Genomic DNA, 21,590 nt, shown 5'->3' on the forward strand with positions numbered 1-21,590 from the left:
GCAAAATTGAGGTGTGAAGAAGGGAGAGTTAATGGATCTTAAAAGGATCCTGTGGCTCTCCAACTCCTGTGTTCAGTGAAGAGAGAAAGACCATATGATAATTTTATATATATGTCCCATAGGAACGTTGGTTAAGGGGAGCTTGGCTCAGTGTATTTGTTTGTGAAGGCACTGCCATCTCAAAAGTGTTGCATGACATTTATAAAGAAGGATAATGTGGCTTTAAATCTAAATAGTCTCTCATGATGCACTTTAAAGTATTATTACTAGCTACATTCTCAATCAATGTGATTACATAATTTTGGCTTCTCTAGATTAATAATTGCAATTAACTGAATTACAAGCCATATTTTTCATAATGAGCTCTGGCTTCCTGTGTTCATTTGTCTTCTTTTTTCCCTGGCAATTTCGACATGTCTCCACTAACATTATGTTAGTGTCACTTAGTGTAGGACATCTCCCTTTATCCTCAGGGGACACCTGCTCTTTTCCCCTTTTCTGTAGGCGTTTGGGATGAACAGAAGGTTGAGGGTCTGCTCATGTTCCTGTGACTCGGCTTTGTGCAATGATCACAGACACACCATGATGTGTGGGAGCGCTGGCTCCTCACTTAACAAGGCTCCTTATGGGCTGTGTTAACACAGCATTCAGTACAGGTTTCCTATTATAGTTTTAGGAGCAAATTACAAAGATTTATAGTCTCACTCAGTTTACAAAATTCTGTAGCTCTCATCTGGTATATAAAGAATAAACCCTACCTCCAAAATGCACAATTATAACTACTTAATCATCAAGACAGCTTCCACAAATAGCCTTTTGATAAAGGATTTTTTTCAGAGACTGGTTCATTTTTCCAACTGGAGAACTTGTGTGATACAATATGCTTGCACTTGTCTCTCCTGCTGTGAACACAGCCTGCCTGGAATTGTCCCTGTGGGAACACTTTCCCAGGCTTTCCTATTAGGGACTTTGCTCTTAAATGCATAAACAGCAATGTCCTTGTCATCAAGACTGAACAGGACAGCATCAGAGATGATTCTCAGGATTCCTGCACACTGACCTCTACCCAAGGCATAGGTTACCTAAAATTTACTTCTAAAAGTGAATTGGGTAGTAGTGAGATGCTCTTGGCTTTCAAGGTGCAGAACACCAAGTCAGTCCTCTCCATGTTTTGCAGCTGACAGCTGGAAGGTGTCTTTCTGGAACCTGTCTGACCTCAAGTAAAAAACCTTGTGCTGCTGTCCACTGACCATGCCAGGAATACACCAATACATTTCCTGCAGTAAATCTCAGAACCTCTCTTTCTTAATGTCCAGATTTGCTGGCAATTTTTATATATTATGTATTAGATGTTACAAATTACATACACTCTAAAGGAAAGGTTTTGCTGACCAATAAATAAAACTTCCAGCAAGTGAACATATGTACATCCTTAAAATACAAAACCCCTATTCAGTTCTGCTTATTTCCTTTATCAGAATTGCATTTTTTATTATTGCTTTTAAATAACAACCTCACAACAATATGCTTTTTCTGTTTTATTTTAAAACCTTATGTTTGATTTTTGTCCCAATTAATATAGTTCTAAACTCCAGAATTAACGTAACAGAATTTCAACTGACTGAGGGCCTCCATAAAGTAAAGTAAATATAGGTGAGTTTGAATGATGGACTCCCCTGGAATGAGTGAAAGTCTAGTGTATTATATCTCTGCATGAAAAAGATATTGAAGAGTATTGGAGAGCAATCCAGCACCTGTGTCAGCACTTACTTCTTGATCCTTTCACCAAAGGAAGCAATTTCATCTAGGATATTCTGGACAGTGACACACACCTCCTGGATGGCATAAAGTCTATTCATAAATCCTTTCTTTTCACTGTCCTAAATAAAAGAACAGGAGTAGTTGAGTAAAAGAATTTCTCACTGTAGGAAAAGGATTGTGTAGCCATCAGTTAAGTTTCAAGAAGTCATGTGTTACAGATTCATGTAAAAGGAATTGGCAATAAGAAAACTATTTCTTGTCCTGTAAACAGTGCTTATTGCAATATGTATGGTTTAGTACATATGCTGAGCTCCACACAATTTTGTCTGTCACTGCATTGGTTTCTAAACACATATTTGGATAAGCCAGGTCTCTAGGTTTTAAACACACTGAAGGTGCCAACTTTGTATGTTGTGTGCTCTTTCAAGTGACAAGAGTCATAAAGTGGAATAAAGGCAGTTTGTTGAAATGCTGGTTCTTGAGCTGATGTAAGCAGAGGAAAAGAAACATTTATGGTGGAAGACACTGAACAAGAAACCAGAAAAACTCAACTCCTATAGAGAGCTGTTCTTTTCCCCCCCAAATATCTATCTCTAAATCTAAACGTTTGCAGCATGAAATCCACTAACAATACTGTGTTACATGGGATTAAAATTAAGTACCACAATGGAAAAAAAAAATAGTTTCTCTTCATTTTTTTCCAGACCACAGATAAGACAAAAGGTTATGTTCAACATTTCCAATGGGTTGTTGCTGTATTACCCTACCAAGTTTGAATGTGATTATTGTTTTCTGGAAACAAGAAATGGAAAGAAAATTTTGTACTCTTACGGAAATATTTCATTAACGAAGTTCAACTTTCTATAATCACAAGCCACATGATACAACAGTCTCTGTCATTGACTCCAAAGTTCAGCATCTAAAAATATATGTTGCATTTAATTTTTCTTTTCTTCCCCTGATGTGTAACTATCAGACAGTATATTTGTTAACTCATTTTGTTGACATTTTTGCCATCATAATAAATTAGGTAGTAAGAAAACATAATTTATCCTTTAATTATTTCAACATCATTGGTTCACTGACAATGGTGTTGTCAAGATTACCTGTGAAGATGTTTGAAAGAATTTAGTTAGAGAACACAGATTATCTTAAAAACAACCACAAGAGAAGCAGACAGAGATGAGAAAATAACTTTCAGTGATTAAGTGTAATTTATGAACCAAGCACTTCAGACAAAGCAAAACCTTTCACCAATTTCTCAGGCAATGTGAAAGACCTTATATTTCACATAAGATTAATAATTATTATATCACAAATAAATATTTTTGTTTTCTGAAAATGACCATAATGGATCAGAACCAGTGATATCAACTACATCCACTGCTGCACAGCAACACAGAGTCATTTATGTAAGTTATTTCCTTAATATTTACAGCATTCTTGGAGCCTTTGTAATAACACCATTATTCTCCTCAGGTATACAGTTTCTGAAGATGTGCACCATATATCCAGCATGCTTCATTTGTCATCAGGAAATAGGCATTTGTTCTATTTCTTCATGTAAAACACACTTCCAGTATAATGTTTTCTTGTACAGCAGAAATGAACAATAAACCATACAGGTATTTTTCTGCTTTCTAAATATGTATACCCCTTGCCTCTTCAGTTTTAAGAGATTCTGCCCTCCATGTAAATTAATTTTGATTTATAACTAACTTGTGTGAAAAAAGAATTATTGCAGTCTAACAAAACCTGTGGCCAGAACTCAAGTTACATTCAAAGGGGTTACATTCAAAGGTTCTGGGGCTGTTTTAATTTATAAGTATCTTACACAATAAATTTGTACCTTTATTCATGTCATGATTTAGGAATGGCACTCTGCAATTTAGTGCTCCCACTGAGACTTTCCAGTATACTCACTCCCTTTCCCTCCCTATCCTGGTGGTGGGCTAGAGAGGAGGACTGGAGCCACAAGATCGTGGTTGAGATAAAAACAATTTACTGGGAACAGCAATGAGATACGGAAATGAACAACAGTGACAGTATCAAAAACTCCCTCCAGCTTGGAGCGAGTGCCACACTTACTCAACCAAAAGGAACCCCTCTTCCGGGAAGAGAATCACTTTCCCTGGCCCCCAACAACTATATGAGATGGTAGAAAATAACCTCTGGGTTCTAGACATCCACTCTCCTGGCTACTGCAAAAATTCATCCAGTCCTAGCTGGAACCAAACAATCCAAAAATATATCAGTTTTAAATCACTTCCCACAAATACCATAAAGACAGAATAAGACAGAGAAAGGATCACTATTTCCAAACCACTGCACCTTCTGAGCTTAAAGGAAATTTGTTGACCTACTCTGAGGCAGGATTAGACAAAACAGCACAGGAAAGAGGAGGCAGTCAGAAGAATCATGGTTCATCTTTGCTTAAACTATTCCAGCTATTCCCACACATCCCACAACTATTAAGTGTTTTTTATTTCCTGTTCCAAATATTTGTATAAAAAATAAGCTGGACTAGGAAAAAACTGCACTTATTTTCTTCCAGCAAGATGCCATGTTATCAAATACAACACATGAGCTACCTAGAGTTCTTAATAATTAATTTTTAAAACACTATTGGCATTTCCTTTCTGGAGGAAGATGGTGTGAGAGACTGGAGAAGATTGCTAGCTTGAAACATTTCAGTTGCATGAATGGGATAAGGGGTAAAACAAGCCTTGCCCTGGTGAGGCAGTGCATTGCTCCAGCCACCCCAACCCCTAGAGCCTGTACCCCAGCTCTGCAGTGGCACAGTGGATACCCAAATGTCCCAAACCTGCCCCTGAAGCCCCTAACGCAGCACCAGAGTGGCTACCAGATGTCCCACCTGGGGGAAGGGTGCAGGAAAGCCAAAGGGTATTCACGCCAGAGCATGAGGCAAGCACATCTTGACCACTGGAACCACCAGTGGTAGTCATATTTGTTCTTTTCTGTATCTTTTCTGTCTTTCTCTTTGTTCTTTTTCTTCCAGTTCCTTCTTCTTGAAGTCTAAGTAACTTAAAATCAGATGGGTTGGAGTTTGACAAGTTCAATGGACTTGGAGCTTGCTAAATTATTGCTTTGTGAAATGCTTTACATTGATTCAATGTTGCTTTAAACTTTTGCAAAGTTCCCTGATTTTCTGAAGTTGCCAGTAAAGTTTTGTTGTTTTGACTCTTGAGAAATACCTTGTCAGTATTTCTTCATTGTATCTAACTCTGGGTAAAAGAAAAAATCAACCCATAAGCTCATTTAAGGGACTCAGCAAGAGAGTTCTGGGGCCTTGAAGATGAGCCGTGACTGGAATTGACTGGAATCAATTTCATAATTTGCATGACTACAACTGCCAATTTTCTGGACATAATTGTCATTTAAATAGTAGATAAAATTTAGATATCAAAATTTAGCTAACAAAGCTTAATACAAAGTTTTATTACTATTTCATTTGTGTGATTTATTTGTTTGCACTAGGCTTAAGGTATCTGAAAAGCAAGAGATTTGCTAGAGCATGGTTGTGAGCGCGAACTGTGAAAGCAGAGTCAAACTGATGCTGATGATCTGACCTGAATTTCAAAAAAGGGTATGAACCCAAAGTAAAGACTGAGAAGATGTCCTACTCCTCTTTCACAGGAAATTGCAAATTAAATATTGATATGCTATTTGATGAATAGTAATACTTAACATTTACATACTGATTTTCAGCCAGAACTATATTTTCCTTTTGGTGGAACCAAAGCAAAACAAAGTAAATTACTAGATCTAAACTATGTTGAGTTAATTTACACAAATCCCTAAATAAAATCCATGTTATGTGAGTCTTTTTATTCAACAGACTGTACTTCCAACCCCATGACAAAATAGGGTGATTTAGGAAAGGATTATATCTGTAACCCCAAACCTCTCTCCTCTCCAAGTGAAAGTGCATTTAAAAACCAAATGTTTCAAATAACTGGGAAAGTGGGAGAAATAAATAAGCCAGACTCAAAAGTATACTCTGGTAAAGGTAATGAGTTTAAGCCAGAAAAGGGAAAAAAAAATTCAAGTACAGAGAATAAAACTCTGAACATTTTATGGTGGATAACTGTCCTACTAGTAACTTCTAATTTGGAGAGAAAGGCACAGATCATAAGAGGAGAGTTTTGAGAATAGAAGCAAATGCTGAAGGCCAGGATACTGGCTCTAAGGATGGGGAGTGTGGGGCAGTGAACTGGCAAGGCAAGGCAAGGCCTGACCCCTTCCCCTACACACAGGCATCCAAAAACCCCCTTCTAGTCTCTGTCACCTGTGGCTGCAAAAGCAAAAGTATAGCCCTGCTGCTATTAGTTAAGAACCCTTCTAATCACCCTTGACTTTTAGTAACAAGCCAAAAAATCTCTATTGCTTAAACAGAGGCTTCTGTGAGAAAACTCTTCAGATTATTTCAAGTAATACTTGGTGTCCAAAGTAGAGTCCATAAATAGGCACCCACATCATCCCTCAGCAGGAGACGCAGCTATATACAGGGCTCTTACACTGTGGCAGACTTCCTTTCGTGGATTGATGAAATAAACACAAAAGTAGTTGATAGTAAATGCATTAGTCCTTTACTGGCAGGAGTCATTAGTACTGCCCAGAAAAACATACAGACACAGACTGTGAAATATTGGTTTATGGTCTGGCCACTGCTCAAAACCCCACCTCAGTAATTACCTTCCAAACCCTAACCACTGCTGTCTGCGAAGCCCACAAAGTAGAAGATACTAAGCCAATACTGTTTCAGCTCTGGAGGCCTTTGATCTCCTTAAAGTCTCCTGAATCTCTATCAAAATGCCTCAGATCTGGAGATGGACACCCAGTTAAGTTTTTATTTTATCAAATGTGGGAGACAGAAATCCTGTTTACTTCTGGTGAGCAACATAAAGCACTCTGGGAAAGGTTTGACTAACAGCGAGGTGTTACAAGTCCTGTAACCAGAGAATGGGTTGCATGGCTGGTGTGTGGTCGCTGTGTGCATGGGGCAGTGATTCTTTGGGGAGATACATGGACACCATGGGATCAGAGAGCTGCTTGGGTAAAGGGATGTGTGAACAGCAACACTGCAGTGGCAGGCAGCCAATGCCCGCTGGTTTTGGTTAAGTTTAGAGCATAGAAAGGCTTGGTTTGCTGCAATAAATTATCTTCTTCGGATCAAGCAAGAAGGTCCGTGTGTCTTTGTTCCCCATTGCTACAATTAAATCTTCAGGTAAATAGAAGGAGGACAGACAACCATAATGATATTGCTACCTTAAAGCTGACTGTGGAAGCAGGTCTTGAGGTAAAGCTGAATGGTCTACAGGATCTGGAGAGGTGCATGATGTGACTTGAGACTGGCCTCCTCACTACATCCTATAATGAGCTGAGAGAGGTTATTTTAACTGTTTTTCCCCCTTGCAGGCACTCATGGAACAGCACAACCACATTATCTTCCCAATTTTTAAATTGAAAAAGTATGGGAAGACTCTTGGAGATATTAAAACTTCTCAGTGGGACCCTAATGATTCAGAAGTTCCCACCCTTTCAGTAAGCCAGATTGTAACTCTTGAGACTTTCACTTATTTCAAATAGTGACAAATAGCATGTCTGGCAGCCAGGTACGTGCATATGTTCTCTCTTCAGCATCAGCAAAATAGAAAACCTCTTTGGTACTTCTTCCACTCTGAAAAGGACCAGCAGGAGCAGGCTTCCTTAAAGCACTGGCACCATTTCACCTCAGACATCAAATCCATGGGTTATGTAGATAACCAGAACTGAGCTTTTAAACTTGGGGCTTCAACTTCGCCCATATTACTGGGCACCACACCTTAAGTGACCACATTTTTCAGATACTATCAGCTGTCTACAAATGCTCAATATGCCATCTTTAAAATCTATGAGCTAGCACATGTCTTTATGTGTGCATGGTGATGAGGTCTGAAAATAATTGCTCATGCCTAATTGGATTATAAAATATGGAGAAAACCACATAATAATGAAGAGTAGAACTTTATACAGAGAAATTATGTTGTATTGTGTTTTTATATTTCTCTAACAGTTCTGTAATGGTTTGCCCCTTCACCCCCCATTTGCTCCCAGTAGTTCCACCCCGAGCTTTCCCACTTTTCCCTCAATGCCAATCTCCCTGAAAATGCTCAGTCACTCCCCTGTCCCCTCCCTGGCACCCTGTCCATCACTTGGCTCCCCATCCCACTCTCCCAGAATCTTCCACCTTGGGCGTCGAGTGACTGAACGAGGGCCAGGGGTCCCTCCCTTAAACTTCCCCCATTGGTTTATGTATCTGTCTGTCCTTCTGCCTACCACTCCCCCAGATCCCCCCATTGGTTAATGGGCGTCCCTTCCCCCTTGTTACCGCCCCGGTATTTGAGCTGTTGCAAAAGCCTCGAAAGCACTTTCGGCTGTCGTACACTCTGGTCTTCAGAGCTCCTCGGAGCACAGGTTAAACCTGAGAGTGTTTTCCCAGCCTTGAGTCGGCTCCCTTATTGCCTCCTCGGATGTCGCCTCTCCTCCATACAAGGCAGACAGCAAAGCACTCTGTCTTTGCCACTCCCCAACTCTCCTCAAGACACTGGGGAGTGTCCCCCCCAGCTGACTGTGCCTCTGCCGGGCAGGCGAAGACAGGGAGCTTCAGGGTGGGCATGGCAGCAAAATTATACTTGTGGTCATGATTATTAAAAATAGAAGCAATAAACTGTTATTGACTAGTAAGATTCCATATTTGTAACAGCAGATAGTAGGCACAACAGAAATTATATAAACACATGGAAGAAAATACTGAAGACTCGGTAAAGAACTGTGAAACAGACACTTTTTTCACCACTGCCCAGCCTTTGATAAGATCTACAGTTGAAGACCTGGTGTGATAAGGGGCCATGAGCGTCCATTGATAATGGGCTGTGATGGCCCATGGTAGTGGCAGGGCTAACTATCTCCTACCACGGGAATATCCGGTGAATACCTATCCATAGTCCCAAGCTGGAGTGGAACTACCATAAAGAACCATTTGGTAGTGGAACTACCATAAAGCTGCCATAAAGCACCATTTAGACTCTATATAAGTGAGTGCACAGCAAGTTTGTCAGAGCCCTCCTCACCAACAGACAAAAGGAAGAAGGATCTTCACAGGACACCACAGATTCTTGGTGGTGATAACCTACCTTTCTTGCTTTCTGTAGTTCTTTGCTTTTTCCTACTTTTCTGTTTTCCTTCTTGCTCTTTCTTTGATAGTGAGTAAATGTGTCAAATTTACTCGGTGTCAATGAGTAAATTATCAAAATGATAATTTATTTTGATTAGCAACATTTGACCACCTTTGTGTATTAATCTCACTCTGGGTTTATTGGAATCCTGCCCCTCCCTCTGTTTGCAGCTTAGGACACAATTCCAGATTGGGACAGATTCACTGTTCATGAAGACACCACACCTGTGAGCATGAATAACCTGCTCTTAGCAGTGGGGTTGGACTAGATATCTCCAGAGGTCCCTTCCAACCCTAAGAATTCTGTGATTCTATGTGAACATTACAACACTCTGTTCTTCCTCAAACATTACACTGAGAGTTGATAAAAATAATTTTGAACTTTCTGACTTTTTGGCAGTACCACCTATGTAATGAATTAGATTTTTTCATGGACTGCTGCAGAGCTACAAGATAAATATAAAATTGGGGGAGAATATGCCAAGAGCTACAGTAATAATTCTAAAGTAAAAGAAGATATTGCAAGCTTTCCAGAGTAAAGAAATAACACTGTAATGGCAATTATGTAAATTACATTTAAATTGAGATTTTTTACTAGTGCTCTTTATTTTCTCTTTCTTCCTATCACATTACACAGTGTTGTCCAGTGCTTTTTTAAAAATATGTTCCTTCCTGATCTCTCCTTCACTGCACATTTGAATACTGTAAGGACAGGATTCCAGATAAAAGGCAGAAATGGAGGCAATAGAGCCAATTTATAGAGCAACATGCCATTCCACCAAAGGGCCATCTAGTCAGGAGAAACAAAAATTTAAGTTTTCCTTGCATGATACCTTTCTGACTAATGCTAAACCTTTATGAGGTGTTCATTTCATATATACTCTAAGCAACTACATTACTTGGAAAAGGGTGAAAGCTTGTTTGTTCATGGTGATAGATTCAGGAGCAAAAAGTCAACAAAAGGCACACATTTTGCTGTGCCTTTCTTGGCCTTGTTTTGGAAGCAATCTCATAGAGCTAAGGTGCTGTAGGGTTGAGCATTGGGGTGATTAGAATACATTCAATGAATGTGCTTTAGGTCAATGTTTTAAGTACCTGAAATTCTTCTTTTGGATGTCTTTTTCTTCACCTTTTGACTATGCTTAAAGAAGGGAAGAGAGAATATCTTACTTTACCTGAGTCAGAACAACACTGGAGCTTGACACTGATCACATTAATACTTCTTTTGTACCCAGCCACATCAATGTAATCTAAAAGAGGCTAACACAGAAATCTTGGTATATTGTGCGTCAGTTGTTTGCAATAGTTAATTTAGTCAGAATACAGTCCTGGTATTCTGCTAAAGAACAAACTTTGGCCATGATTTTACAGTTGAATTTGTAAATTCCAGTAGTTCTAATGTGCTTATCCTATGCTGAATGAAAACTGCAATTAATAAGGTGCTCATTAATGCAGTTTTTCAAGTTCTGTTATAATGTGAGGATGATAGACACAAAAGGTAAATCTCAAGGGTCTAATAACCCTCAAAATGTAAGGAAAAAGCCTGCTCATTTTATTGGAAAAAGTTATTTTAAATAAAAAAAAAACTTGATATGCAAGAGCCTGGAAGAACAGTGCAATGAAAACAAGACCTACCAGCTAGTATAAAAATTCTGCTTGCAGGTAGGGATGAAAGAAACAGACAGAGAAACCAGAAAGGGAATGCTGAAAGACTGAGCTTAGCAAAACATCTGAATCGTTGAGATAATCTATAATCATTGCTTATATAAATCATACACACACATTTTTGTTGTCCACTCGTTATCAATAAGATAATAAAAAATAATCATCAAATTAAAACAGTACTCTGTTTTGAAAGTTAAAACTAACCTGAAAATTTATCTTTCAGTAAGTGCCTATACATGTGTCACTAACTGATATGCAGGGAATTGATATGCAGCAGTATTGATGGAGTTAGTCATCTAAAACTTCAGTTACAATTCTGAAATACATTTTCTTGGATGTAGCAGAAGTAAAAGTTAATTTGATATTTTAGTGTATGTAGAAAGTAATCTTCATTTTCTCCTTGTAAATATTACAATGTTAAATATGCTTTTGCACAAAGGACAAGAGTGACTATTCAAGATTACTTCCACACTGGACTAGGACACTGCATCAAACTCTGCAGATTTAGATTTACTGTCTCTGGATTGGAAGTTTTCCAATCCTGTGTTGACAAGATACTGTGATCTTAGAACTCCTAATACAAACAAACAAACAGCTCTGTTGTTTCTCTCTCAGACTCCCCACAATTAACAACAATTTTAGATTATACAGAGAAAAAAGTAATTTTGTATTTCAAAATTCATGTGATCACACTTTGCACCGCTCACGTTTTCGGTACACAGAAATCACAAGACATTCCCTGAAACCTCCTTACCCAACTAGCACAGTATGGTGTGAAATTGCCTGGGCCTGGTCAAGCCTATTGCTGAGTGAAGGACTACAGAAATGTCTTTACTTGTGGTATTTGCTGCCCAAACAGTGCTCCTTTGGAACAACTAATCCAAACTTTTTAATGTCTGTTTTAGATTTCAGTGATTTAACTCAATGGTAATGGGAAAAAAAACAAAACCATTTTCCTGAGGACACTATTTGTAAAGAGCAATGGCACAGAGAGATAAAATTCTTAGTGGCTACATGTTGCTTTCATATTCTGAGGTCAACAGAGCCCGGATGGCCCATACCAGTCAAAAAACAAACCCTAGAATCTTAAACACTTGATTGCTGTCAAGTGATCAATCATTAGGAATATGATCTGGAAAAGAAAAACATTACACCATAGCTCAGCTAAACAAGCAAGTGTAGACTATCTGAAATACCTAATTCTAAACATGAACCTATAGCCATGAAGATGAAAATAGTAGTATGTGAAATCTGGTTGGCATTGTTTTTATGAGTTGAATGCTTAAAGGAAGTCATCTTGAAAGCACTTTGGGATTGAAAAGGATGGTCAAAAGAACCATGAATATTGAAAATCAAAAAGAACAATTCCTTGATCATAATCACTGGCTCTGTTACTTCAGCTCAGAAGAAATCCTATGATGTCTAGAGCAGGAAAGATTACATGTTGTTCTAAAGACAGTGGATATATAAATACACATTTCAAACAGCAGGCACAGTTATCCAAGGAATGTATCAAACTGATAAATTGAAGAAAGAAAGAAAACAAGCCATTCAAACCCACTCTTTTTTTACATGATTACCCTGGATAAATATTCAAACTCTGCTTTTGGAAAATTACGTAGTGAAGCAAAATAGTTTGGCATTTGGAAGAAAACAGCAGCATCTAGAAAATAACCCTGTAAATGTACAGTGCGCAAGGAATGATGAGTGAACCAAGAATTCTAGCATGTCTTTTAAGAAAATCTTGAGAACTACCTAAAAGCACTCCATTGCCCATTTTCTTTCTATGCTTACTTACCTGAAATCAGAAAAAATACCCCCAAAGCCAAACAAAATAAAAAAACCCCAAAACAATGACCAAAAAACCCCAACCCAACCCAACAAAAAAACCCCAAGAAAAAACCAATGAAGCCCCCCCAAAATCCCCATCAGACACACAAAAACCACACAAAGAAAAAAAAAAAAAAACCAGCCACAAACCAAACCCCGCTTCTTTTAATTTCTTAGGAATTACTGAAATTTTGGAGAAGATATAAATGTGAGCCATGTAGTGAAGATGGGGTGGTATTGTGAATATGCAAAAATCAAAACAAAAGATAATTGTTAATGATGTTATTTTAATGTCTGCTGACTACAATAGTCTGTTCTACATTCATTTCAAATATGCTTCAGCATGCTAATTTCTCAGAAGTAAAAATGCACTTACTTATGTTGGTCCACAGTAAATCACACTCTGACTAAAAATTGTGATAAGTGCTCACATTCAGCTGATGTACTGCAGACTACAATATCAGAAAGAAAAAGAGTAGCTCAAAGGCATTTATTTGTTCAAATGTCTATTTTTCTTCCCAGAAGAACAAATATTTGTAGCTGAGGGAAAGGCATTGACTGTGCACTGTATCTGTTGCATGCATGTATCTGTTACTTCACAAAAAAATGATGTAGAAAAAGCTACTAGCTTGTCTTCAGTGACTTAAAGTGAATTTCCTTCTAGAATTGAATAATAGGACTTGCTGACTTCAACTAAGAATGAATGGAGCTCTTTAGAAGGAAATGTTAAAATAAATAGAAAAACCATATGATTACTGCAATGTTAGAATGACAGCTGAAAAAAAACCAATGGTAGGAAATACAAACAGTTGTCATTCTTCGGGAATGACTAACTCGGCCATTGAGAACTCATGACACAGGAAGCATACTGGGTCACAGATGATACTATTTATACTAAATCTTGCAACTAAAGAAGAAAAAAACCCAGCTGAGGTATGCCTAATATAAGATAAAAAAATAAGCATTCAACAGAATTTATCTGCTTTCCTGAAGAAACAAATAAGCAAAGTACTTTAACCAGTCACCATGTGATATGTATTTCCCCAATTTACCTTTTTTCCCCATCATCTCCTAATTTGCATAATGCCTATTTAAAAACTTTAAAGTACTGAGATCAACAGATATACAAATGCCAGATGAGGAGAGCTGGGAAACCTGCAGCTGACAGCAAACTAAGAAATCGTTGCTGTTTAACAATTCAGAGTGGATATTGGACATTAAGGAAATGAATGAATGAGACAGACTCTACAATAAGCAAAAAGGGACACCCAACAGCACTTAGCCTGAAAAGCTGCAAAAGAGCTGGCACTCAAACCATGATGCATCCCTGATCAAAGGGGATGCTTTTGAACACAGAATTATTTCCAGTAGAGAAAACAGGAAATTGTAAAGGGAATTAAAGACCCTCTCTCCCTTCCTAAATTCCTGAGCCATTTTCACAACTGCCAGGGATCCATGTAGGATGGCATCAGCTTCACAGGTTTGCTGGCACCAGCTGTCCACAGATGCAGAAGCACTGTGCCATCTCCTGCTTCTGCAGCTCCACTACTGCTGCTCTGATGGTGTGTGTTGTATAGCACATCATCCCTAACAAGGTGCAGACTGTTTAGGATAGCTTATTTTATTCACATAGGCCTTTTCAGCAGAGAGGACAAATTAGCCCTCTATACTTAAAAAGCTTACTTCTTCCAAAATTTCAAGTTCATTGCTTGTTTTTGTGATACTCAGAAAAGCAACAACCACCAGCCACACTGAAAGAATTCAATGACAGCTCTCTTCTTCAACTTTCAGTAGTCTTTGTATTATTTATTGACTAGTAAATAAAGTTGAAACGCTTTTCAACCTTGGTTGCAAACTCAGTACCCAGTTGCAGTCCGACAACAGCAGGGAATAAGGCTGCCTATGTAACATATCTTTTTTTCTCCTTTGTGAGTGCTTTCTGTAGATTTCATTATTTCTCCTGGATCTGCACATTATCATATCTAGGACACAGCAATACTATGTAAACAAGGAGAAAGAAGGGATGTGAAATTTTTATCACAGAAACAACTGGCTAGGAGGTGATACCATATTCAAGATTTTCCCAGAGAAGACATGGAAGAGAGTAGGTGTCATTCTTCTAGAAAACTGTGCTATTCTAGTCTGACAGTTTGGGATTAAACTTATAGACACTTGAGGTGCTTAGACTTTGTGGCACAACAATTATCTGACAGGCTATAATAAGCAACTCCACTGGATTGAAACAGCTTTTTGAAAAGCAACAGCTTTGTATGATACTTTAAAATAGCCTTTTGTATTTTAGCACAGTTCTTTATTATCAAACATATGGAAGGATGGCTCATGCACAACACAGGGTGGACTTGTGCTTGTGCAGAAACAGAACAGCCAAGAGAAATGAGCACATTAAGGTCAAACAGTTATACCAACTTCTCAAAATATTTCTCAGGCTTTCAGAGAATGGTGGGGCAGGAGTTTCCACAGCTGTATTTTCCAAGTTACTCTCAATGGCTTTTCCTTCCCTGAGTTTGCCCACTTGTATGTTGGACCTACATAAGCTTCAAGAACCCACACCACTGTTAGTGTTTCAACTATTTCCCTCCAGGTTCCTTCAGAACCAGAATTATCCAGTCCTGATAATTTGTTATTATTAATTTTGTTGATTTTTTTCTGTAACTTCTTTTATCAAAGCTTGATTTGAAGCAGACAAACCCTATGGAAACTTCACCATAGTCTTCCATGACAAATACACATGCAAGAAATTATGATTACATCTTAAATGCAAGGCCCATGGGTAGGTTGTTTGGAGTTCCTAGTACCTGATATTTGCAAATTAGTTCTTACAAAGTTCTTGAAACTTTTCAGAATTTTAAAGCAATGAAATCAGCAAGGAGAAGGCAAATGATAATTTACATTATGCTTAAAATAAATGTTAGGCTGTTTCTAAAAGAAAAGGGATATCAAAATAACTATGCAAGGAGAAAGAAGCAAAAGAGCGTATTTTATATATATATATATTTACACTAAAAGATTAATTGTAAAGATTAATTGAGATTATGTTTAACCTACTTATAAATCTAGATCAAAAAGAAGGAAAGTTGAGATGCCCAGTTTGGAGGTGACAGAATTACTTAAAGATGTGATGTCAAACTTCTGAGGAATACAGTGAAGTTAACTGAAGTACTAACACTAGTAGTTTACTTAGTGCCATTGTATATGCCTAACAATTTCAGCTAAAGTACTGAATCCAAATTAAAAAATAAAAATAAAAAATCAGATTCAGAAAAGCAGACATGATATTTGAAATAATGAAAATTATGTGAGAAAAATTAGATGATGAGCAACAAAAAGTACTAGGACATTTCAGTTTACACAGAAGATTAATTAATATGATCAAGATACTCAAAATAATGAATGGTTTAGAGACAGTAAAATGAGACTCTTAATTACTCTCATAAGACTGTAGAGAGGAATGTTCTAAGTACTTGAAAGGCAGAAATAAAACTGATAAAAGTAAATTCCTTTTTTCCATTAAATGGACAACTCACCAGTGGACCTTGCTGACAAAGCAGCATTAGTATGAAGAACTTAACAAAACTAACAGCAGAATTAAATATATATATATCATCATTTTCCTAGTAGGAAAAGTACTAGGTAGGACAACTATCCTTCATTTCACACAAAAATATGACACTTCAAAAATATCTTTTGGAACTTGAATACAAGTTTAAGTCAGAATACAGAGCAAAACTTACTATGAAAATTAAGCATAGACAATATACACATGGATGATCTTAAAGGTCCCTCTTAACCTAAATTATTCTACATGATTCTATAAGCTGAAACCTTTCCTATTTACTATTTGAGGCACTTGCATATTTGTTAAAATATTTCAGAGGAGTAGTAGAAGAACAGAAATCAGTAGACAGAAACATGGAACTTCCAACATTTTAGCCTAGACAAAAAGTACTGAGAAGTACTGTCCACTACTTTCTGTAAAGGATTGTATGTTTATGAAAACACCTTAACCATATAGTAAAAACAAACTTCCTGTGAACTTTCCAAACAAACAGGGTCACAAAAGTGTTTTCCAGTGACAGCACGAATTTCTTTTAGAAGGAAAAAACCTTGCAAATACACTTTTGGCTAACCATTCCCATCCTAGGTGAATAAATGTGGAATTTTATTGTGTATTCTTTTTCTGGTTATGAAAACTGGGACTAAGAGAACGGCTGGCATGCCCACGGTTGCAACACTAATCACTTGCACCAATCCTGATGTCATAAGACCTATTTTATGTTTCCTTCAGGTGAATTTTGCCAATCCACAGTTTGAAATAAATTCATTTTTACTAGACAGTTGTATAATAGCATGTGCAAACCAAATATGTAAGAAGAGCTCTGGTGTTCTCAGGGAAGAGAAGAAATCTTAATACCTAAATATCTTTAACCCAATCTCAAACTGAAAATCACATGACAACCTTTGTTTTACATATCAAAATACAGAAGTGGGGAGGGCGGGGGTGGTGGTGGTGGTGTTTGGGCTTGTTTACTTTTTAGGTAGAAATCACCTAACCATGAGTCAGTACCTCTGTACTGTGCAGTAATTTCTTCCTCCTCCTGAGATATTAGCCTTCATCCATGCTTGGACTCCGAGCTCTGTAGAGGCTGGCACTCCTGAGCATACAACTCCCGTTGGGCACCCAACTGCACTGCCTTGGCCCCAGAATTTCACCATCTTTGTTTTGACTTTCATGCTCTTGATTTCTGTGCAGCTGAAAATACTAATGTGGTGGAAAATATTAATATAGTGCTACAAGGGAGAGAAACCAAGATAATTCACTAACCAGCTTACTCAAAACGAAAGGAGCACAGATGTGTGTAGCATGCAAAGTATTTCCCTCCAGTATCTGGAAGACACCTCTGTTGTGATATGATAATACAAAGGGAATGTAAGGAAAATCCTGTGACTCCTGGAGATAGCAGAACCTGACTGGGCACCCTTCCAGGGCTGTCTTTGAGATTGCTCCCCACCACAGAGAGATGGCTAAAGCTCTTTATTAGTAGTTCTATTTACATTTATTGGCAATATTATTAATATTAATAAATTATTACCATTATTAAGACTTTTTTGTTGCTTTCCCTAGGAAGGGCAGGGGGCACCTGTCAGAGCAGAGCCTGCTGGGTCCCAGCATCCTCCGAGGATGAGTCCCCTTGAAACAGGGGGCAGAAAAACAATTATCTGCTCCAGACAAGATGACTCCAGCATCAGAAGGGTTGAGATCTGCTCAGTGGTGAGAGGCTATTAACTATACACCCTTCTGCATGGCCATATGTTTCCAACCCTTTTTATATCCCATTTACATTGTATAAATACCCTGGCTGATTCCAGTGGCAGAGTTGTACTAAGCTTTCCCCTTGCCACCATGACTAATCTTATGGAGCAAAACAGAAGGTTTGTTTTTTGTAGCACTGTGTTTTAATCTCATCCACACTACATTCAATTTTCCTTACAGTTCCTACTTTCAATCAACATTTTAAAAACCTCAGCCACCACTGAAGAGTTTTAGATAAGAACCTCAACATGTAAAACAACTAAATGCTGTGAAGTATATGTAGTTTATGGTAAGATAATTTAGTGTATATAACCAGAGTTTCAATTTTCTCCTAGAGCATAAGGGTAGGATGAACTATTTGTGGAAAAAAGGCCAGAAATAGAAAAAAAATAAAGCTTTCCTAAGCACAAACACTTTTCAGTGTCCTAAAACCAGGTAACGTGTCTAGTATATTATCCTTTATAACCTTGTGTCAGAGCTCTGGCTATGCTCCTGCCTTGTGTCCTTACATGCTTTTTGGGGATACAACTCCAACAGTGATATTGAGAGTGACCTGAAGAAAGGTACAGTGCCTGTGTGTTATCAACATCTCTAAAGGGAAAGAACTACACTTCAGGAAGGTCAAGGTAATATAGCAGTGTTGAGTACTCCCCATACTTGACTAACCCCCTCCACTCATGATGGGAAAAGCAAAGCAGGATATTATAAGAGCATGATTTTAACAGTGTTCTGCTGAAACTGAAGTTTCATCCTTGATTAAATATATCCTTTCTGACTCCCTGGAAGCCATTTTAGACATCATCCTTACAAATTACCGTATTCAAAATGTTCAGGAACATTGAAATAAGAATATGGTGTAAGATGCCATTTACTGCCGATTCTTTTGTGCTTTTTAAAAGGTAATACTATTTTTTCTGAATGTTTTTCATGTTCAGATTTTGAAACATGAAAACCTACAGAATTATTATCTATACCTTATAACTACTCTGATTTGGTAATCCAGAAAAAAAATCTGTTTTTTTCCTACATATTTCATCAAACCTTGTTCTACTTTTCCTTGCACTGTAATGCTGAGCTGCTTTTAATAGCCAATGATATTTTTATAAACTCAATAGATAGTGTTTATCTGCAGTAACATCTTAGGTCCTAATCAAAGCATTGATTTTGAATTACAAAATTGGCTGAATTTTCCCTATATTACTCTCCCAGCAGGCTCCCAAGGAAGGGTTGTGCTGTCCTTTGACCAGATTCAAATATGCCTTGTCAAATGGCTGTGTTACTCACCAAAATTTTTTGGGGAGTTTCAACAGTGTGAAGTGCTGCTTTTCAATCTGATAGTTTTTGGTCGGACCTTTTTGGCATTATGGTAGTTCCAAAAAGTCTAACTGACATCAGAGGAAAACATAGCCACAGACCAAACTTCCTTTCAAAGGCAGCCAGTCTCAAAAACAAAGAAACTCCAATGTTCAATAAACAGACAACATTTCACTGGGGGAAAAAAATCTTTAGCACTTTCAGGGAATGACATTTCTGTATTTTTGCATTAAGACTTCAAAATTCAGCATGAAGTTCTTCTTTCTAAAAACATCAAGGTGTTAAAATACATTTTCTTCTGAATCAATATATCCTGAGGTAGATGAGTGAAAAGGATTACAAAATGTAAGAACTGCTTGAAACAATTATTTAGTAACAAACTCTTCATCTATAATGTTATACAATGTAATTTTTGATAATGCAGCTTTAAGCATTCCCTGAACAGACTCTAAAACCTTAATCTTTAATACACTACACAGAAATCACAACTATTACTATGCAAACCATTCTTCTCTCAAAGTGCAGAAGTGTGTATTATACTTCAGAAAAATTGCTGAGTAAACTGTTTCTTGATCTCCACTATATGCTGTGCATTGATCTAAAATATTCAGGCAGCATTTGTTCTTTAAGAGTGGGAAGGGAAGCAGTCCTATGAGTAGAGAAAACAAAAAAGAAGACACTTTGGTGTGAACATATGCACAAATTTCAAATTCTCCTCAAATTAAAAGAAAATCCAACTACAAATTAGCAATGGAGAAGGCATTACAAAGAATTTCCATTTACTCTTCTTCTCCTGTTGGTATTTAAATTTTTAATCAAATAGTAAGTAAAGGTCAACAAATGACTTTTCCATAGTTAATTTTGAATTATAGCTAATACCATGCATTAAAGGCACTGCCTAATATGTTGAGGGTAGGAGGAATTGTACCATTTTGTGTAAAATACTAAAAGCACATCTGCTAAGCAACTGATCTTAAATTACTATTTCTGATTGCAAGAAAGCTTCAGATTAGCAATGCTGTTTTAACTTACTCACTCTGCTAAAGACTAACCAAAAGCAATACTTTTTCAATAGAATTCTTTTCTCTCAGAGCTTTCTCTTACTCTGGCATTAAAGTATCTATGGCATCACATAAAGGAATGGTATCCATTTTGTTTTTATAAAGCTGCTAGCCTTCAGAAAAAATATAGTTTACTAGGATAACTCTGTAAATCTCTTTTTCCCATCCTGGACTTAGTTACCTTAGCACCTGAGCAGGCCAAGAAAATATAGAAAAGAGAAATTAAATAGCAGAAAGAGAAAGAGGAAAGAAACAATACTTAAATATTTATTAGTAGTTTTTCTTATATATTTTATATGTATTAAAATAATCCATATACATTTTTCAGCTCAATTACTTACAAATAACTTATCTACAGAATCAAGTAAATCTGTCAGCTGTGGAAGTTTATTTTTCCATGTGCTATCTTGAGATAAGCAGGTCTGTAATATTATATTTCCAATGACATAATTGTGCATGAATTCTGATCTGATTTAGAATTATATGGTGCAAAAGGTGACACGTTTCCTTTAATACAGCCCATTAGAAAAGGAAAGGAACTGCCAGTGTATGAAATCTAAAGAGTTTGATTGAAAGACTCTGGGACTTGGGGGTCAACTCAGAGGAAAAGTAACTTGCTCATCTACCCCAGGCACTAAGCACTGTGACAAGCAAACTTAATACCCCAGTGCATTTACTGAGACAATCAATAAAAACACTGCACTATCAGACTGCTACAGCTGTACATAAACCTACCATATTACCTCAACTTCTCCTGAACCAGTCAAACATGCATTTGCTGATCATGCAGATAACACAGATACCTCACTGGTCCTTAAGTCACATTTAATAGCAAGTCAGAGTGCTAAAAAAACCATTTATTGCTTTTCCATATGCCATAAATTCTAATTTTCAAATCTATCTAAATTGTACACCAAAGACTATAGTCAAAGAACTACTGAGATGGCAAAGCCAACTGATCTGAAATTAATGTATGTGCGATTTAAGGCACATTCCTACTTGGATCCTTAATCCACACCTGTTACCCCAGCACACCTGCACCTGGGGTTTTGTGGCCTCTCCCTGCCTCCTTGTCTTCTCCTGATGCAGATCTCAGCATCACCATGTCCTTGCCTGCCCAAGGACCAGCCACTTCTGCTTCCTAACTTGTCTATGTTTATTTTTATATCTTATTTCTGCTACTCTTTCTCCCAGTTCCAGCTCTAGTTCCTGCAGACTCCTCAGCTCACAGCTGCTCCAACAGGGTTCATGGGTGGGCATCAGCACTCTTGCATGCAGCTCAACAGAAGTCAGTAAATCCACACAAAAACCATTGCCCTCCTTGGCACTTGGCGCCAGTGCTTGACTTCTCATGAGTCCTGGACATGATTCTTACCTTTGGAACTTTCCT

At 37.6% G+C, this 21,590-nt stretch overlaps 1 protein-coding gene across 1 annotated transcript in view; it reads right to left on the bottom strand.

Annotated features, from left to right (window-relative positions):
• MCTP1 (multiple C2 and transmembrane domain containing 1) overlaps positions 1-21,590 on the bottom strand; it is a 219,220-nt gene that overhangs the window by 11,814 nt on the left and 185,816 nt on the right. The window contains exon 18 of the mRNA XM_054002904.1: positions 1,771-1,880. Coding sequence (XP_053858879.1) covers positions 1,771-1,880 — 110 coding nt within the window. The remainder of the gene's footprint in view (positions 1-1,770; positions 1,881-21,590) is intronic.

The sequence above is a fragment of the Vidua macroura genome, chromosome Z (assembly GCF_024509145.1).
Source record: "Vidua macroura isolate BioBank_ID:100142 chromosome Z, ASM2450914v1, whole genome shotgun sequence".
In the NCBI taxonomy this organism is placed as follows: Eukaryota; Metazoa; Chordata; class Aves; order Passeriformes; family Viduidae; genus Vidua; species Vidua macroura.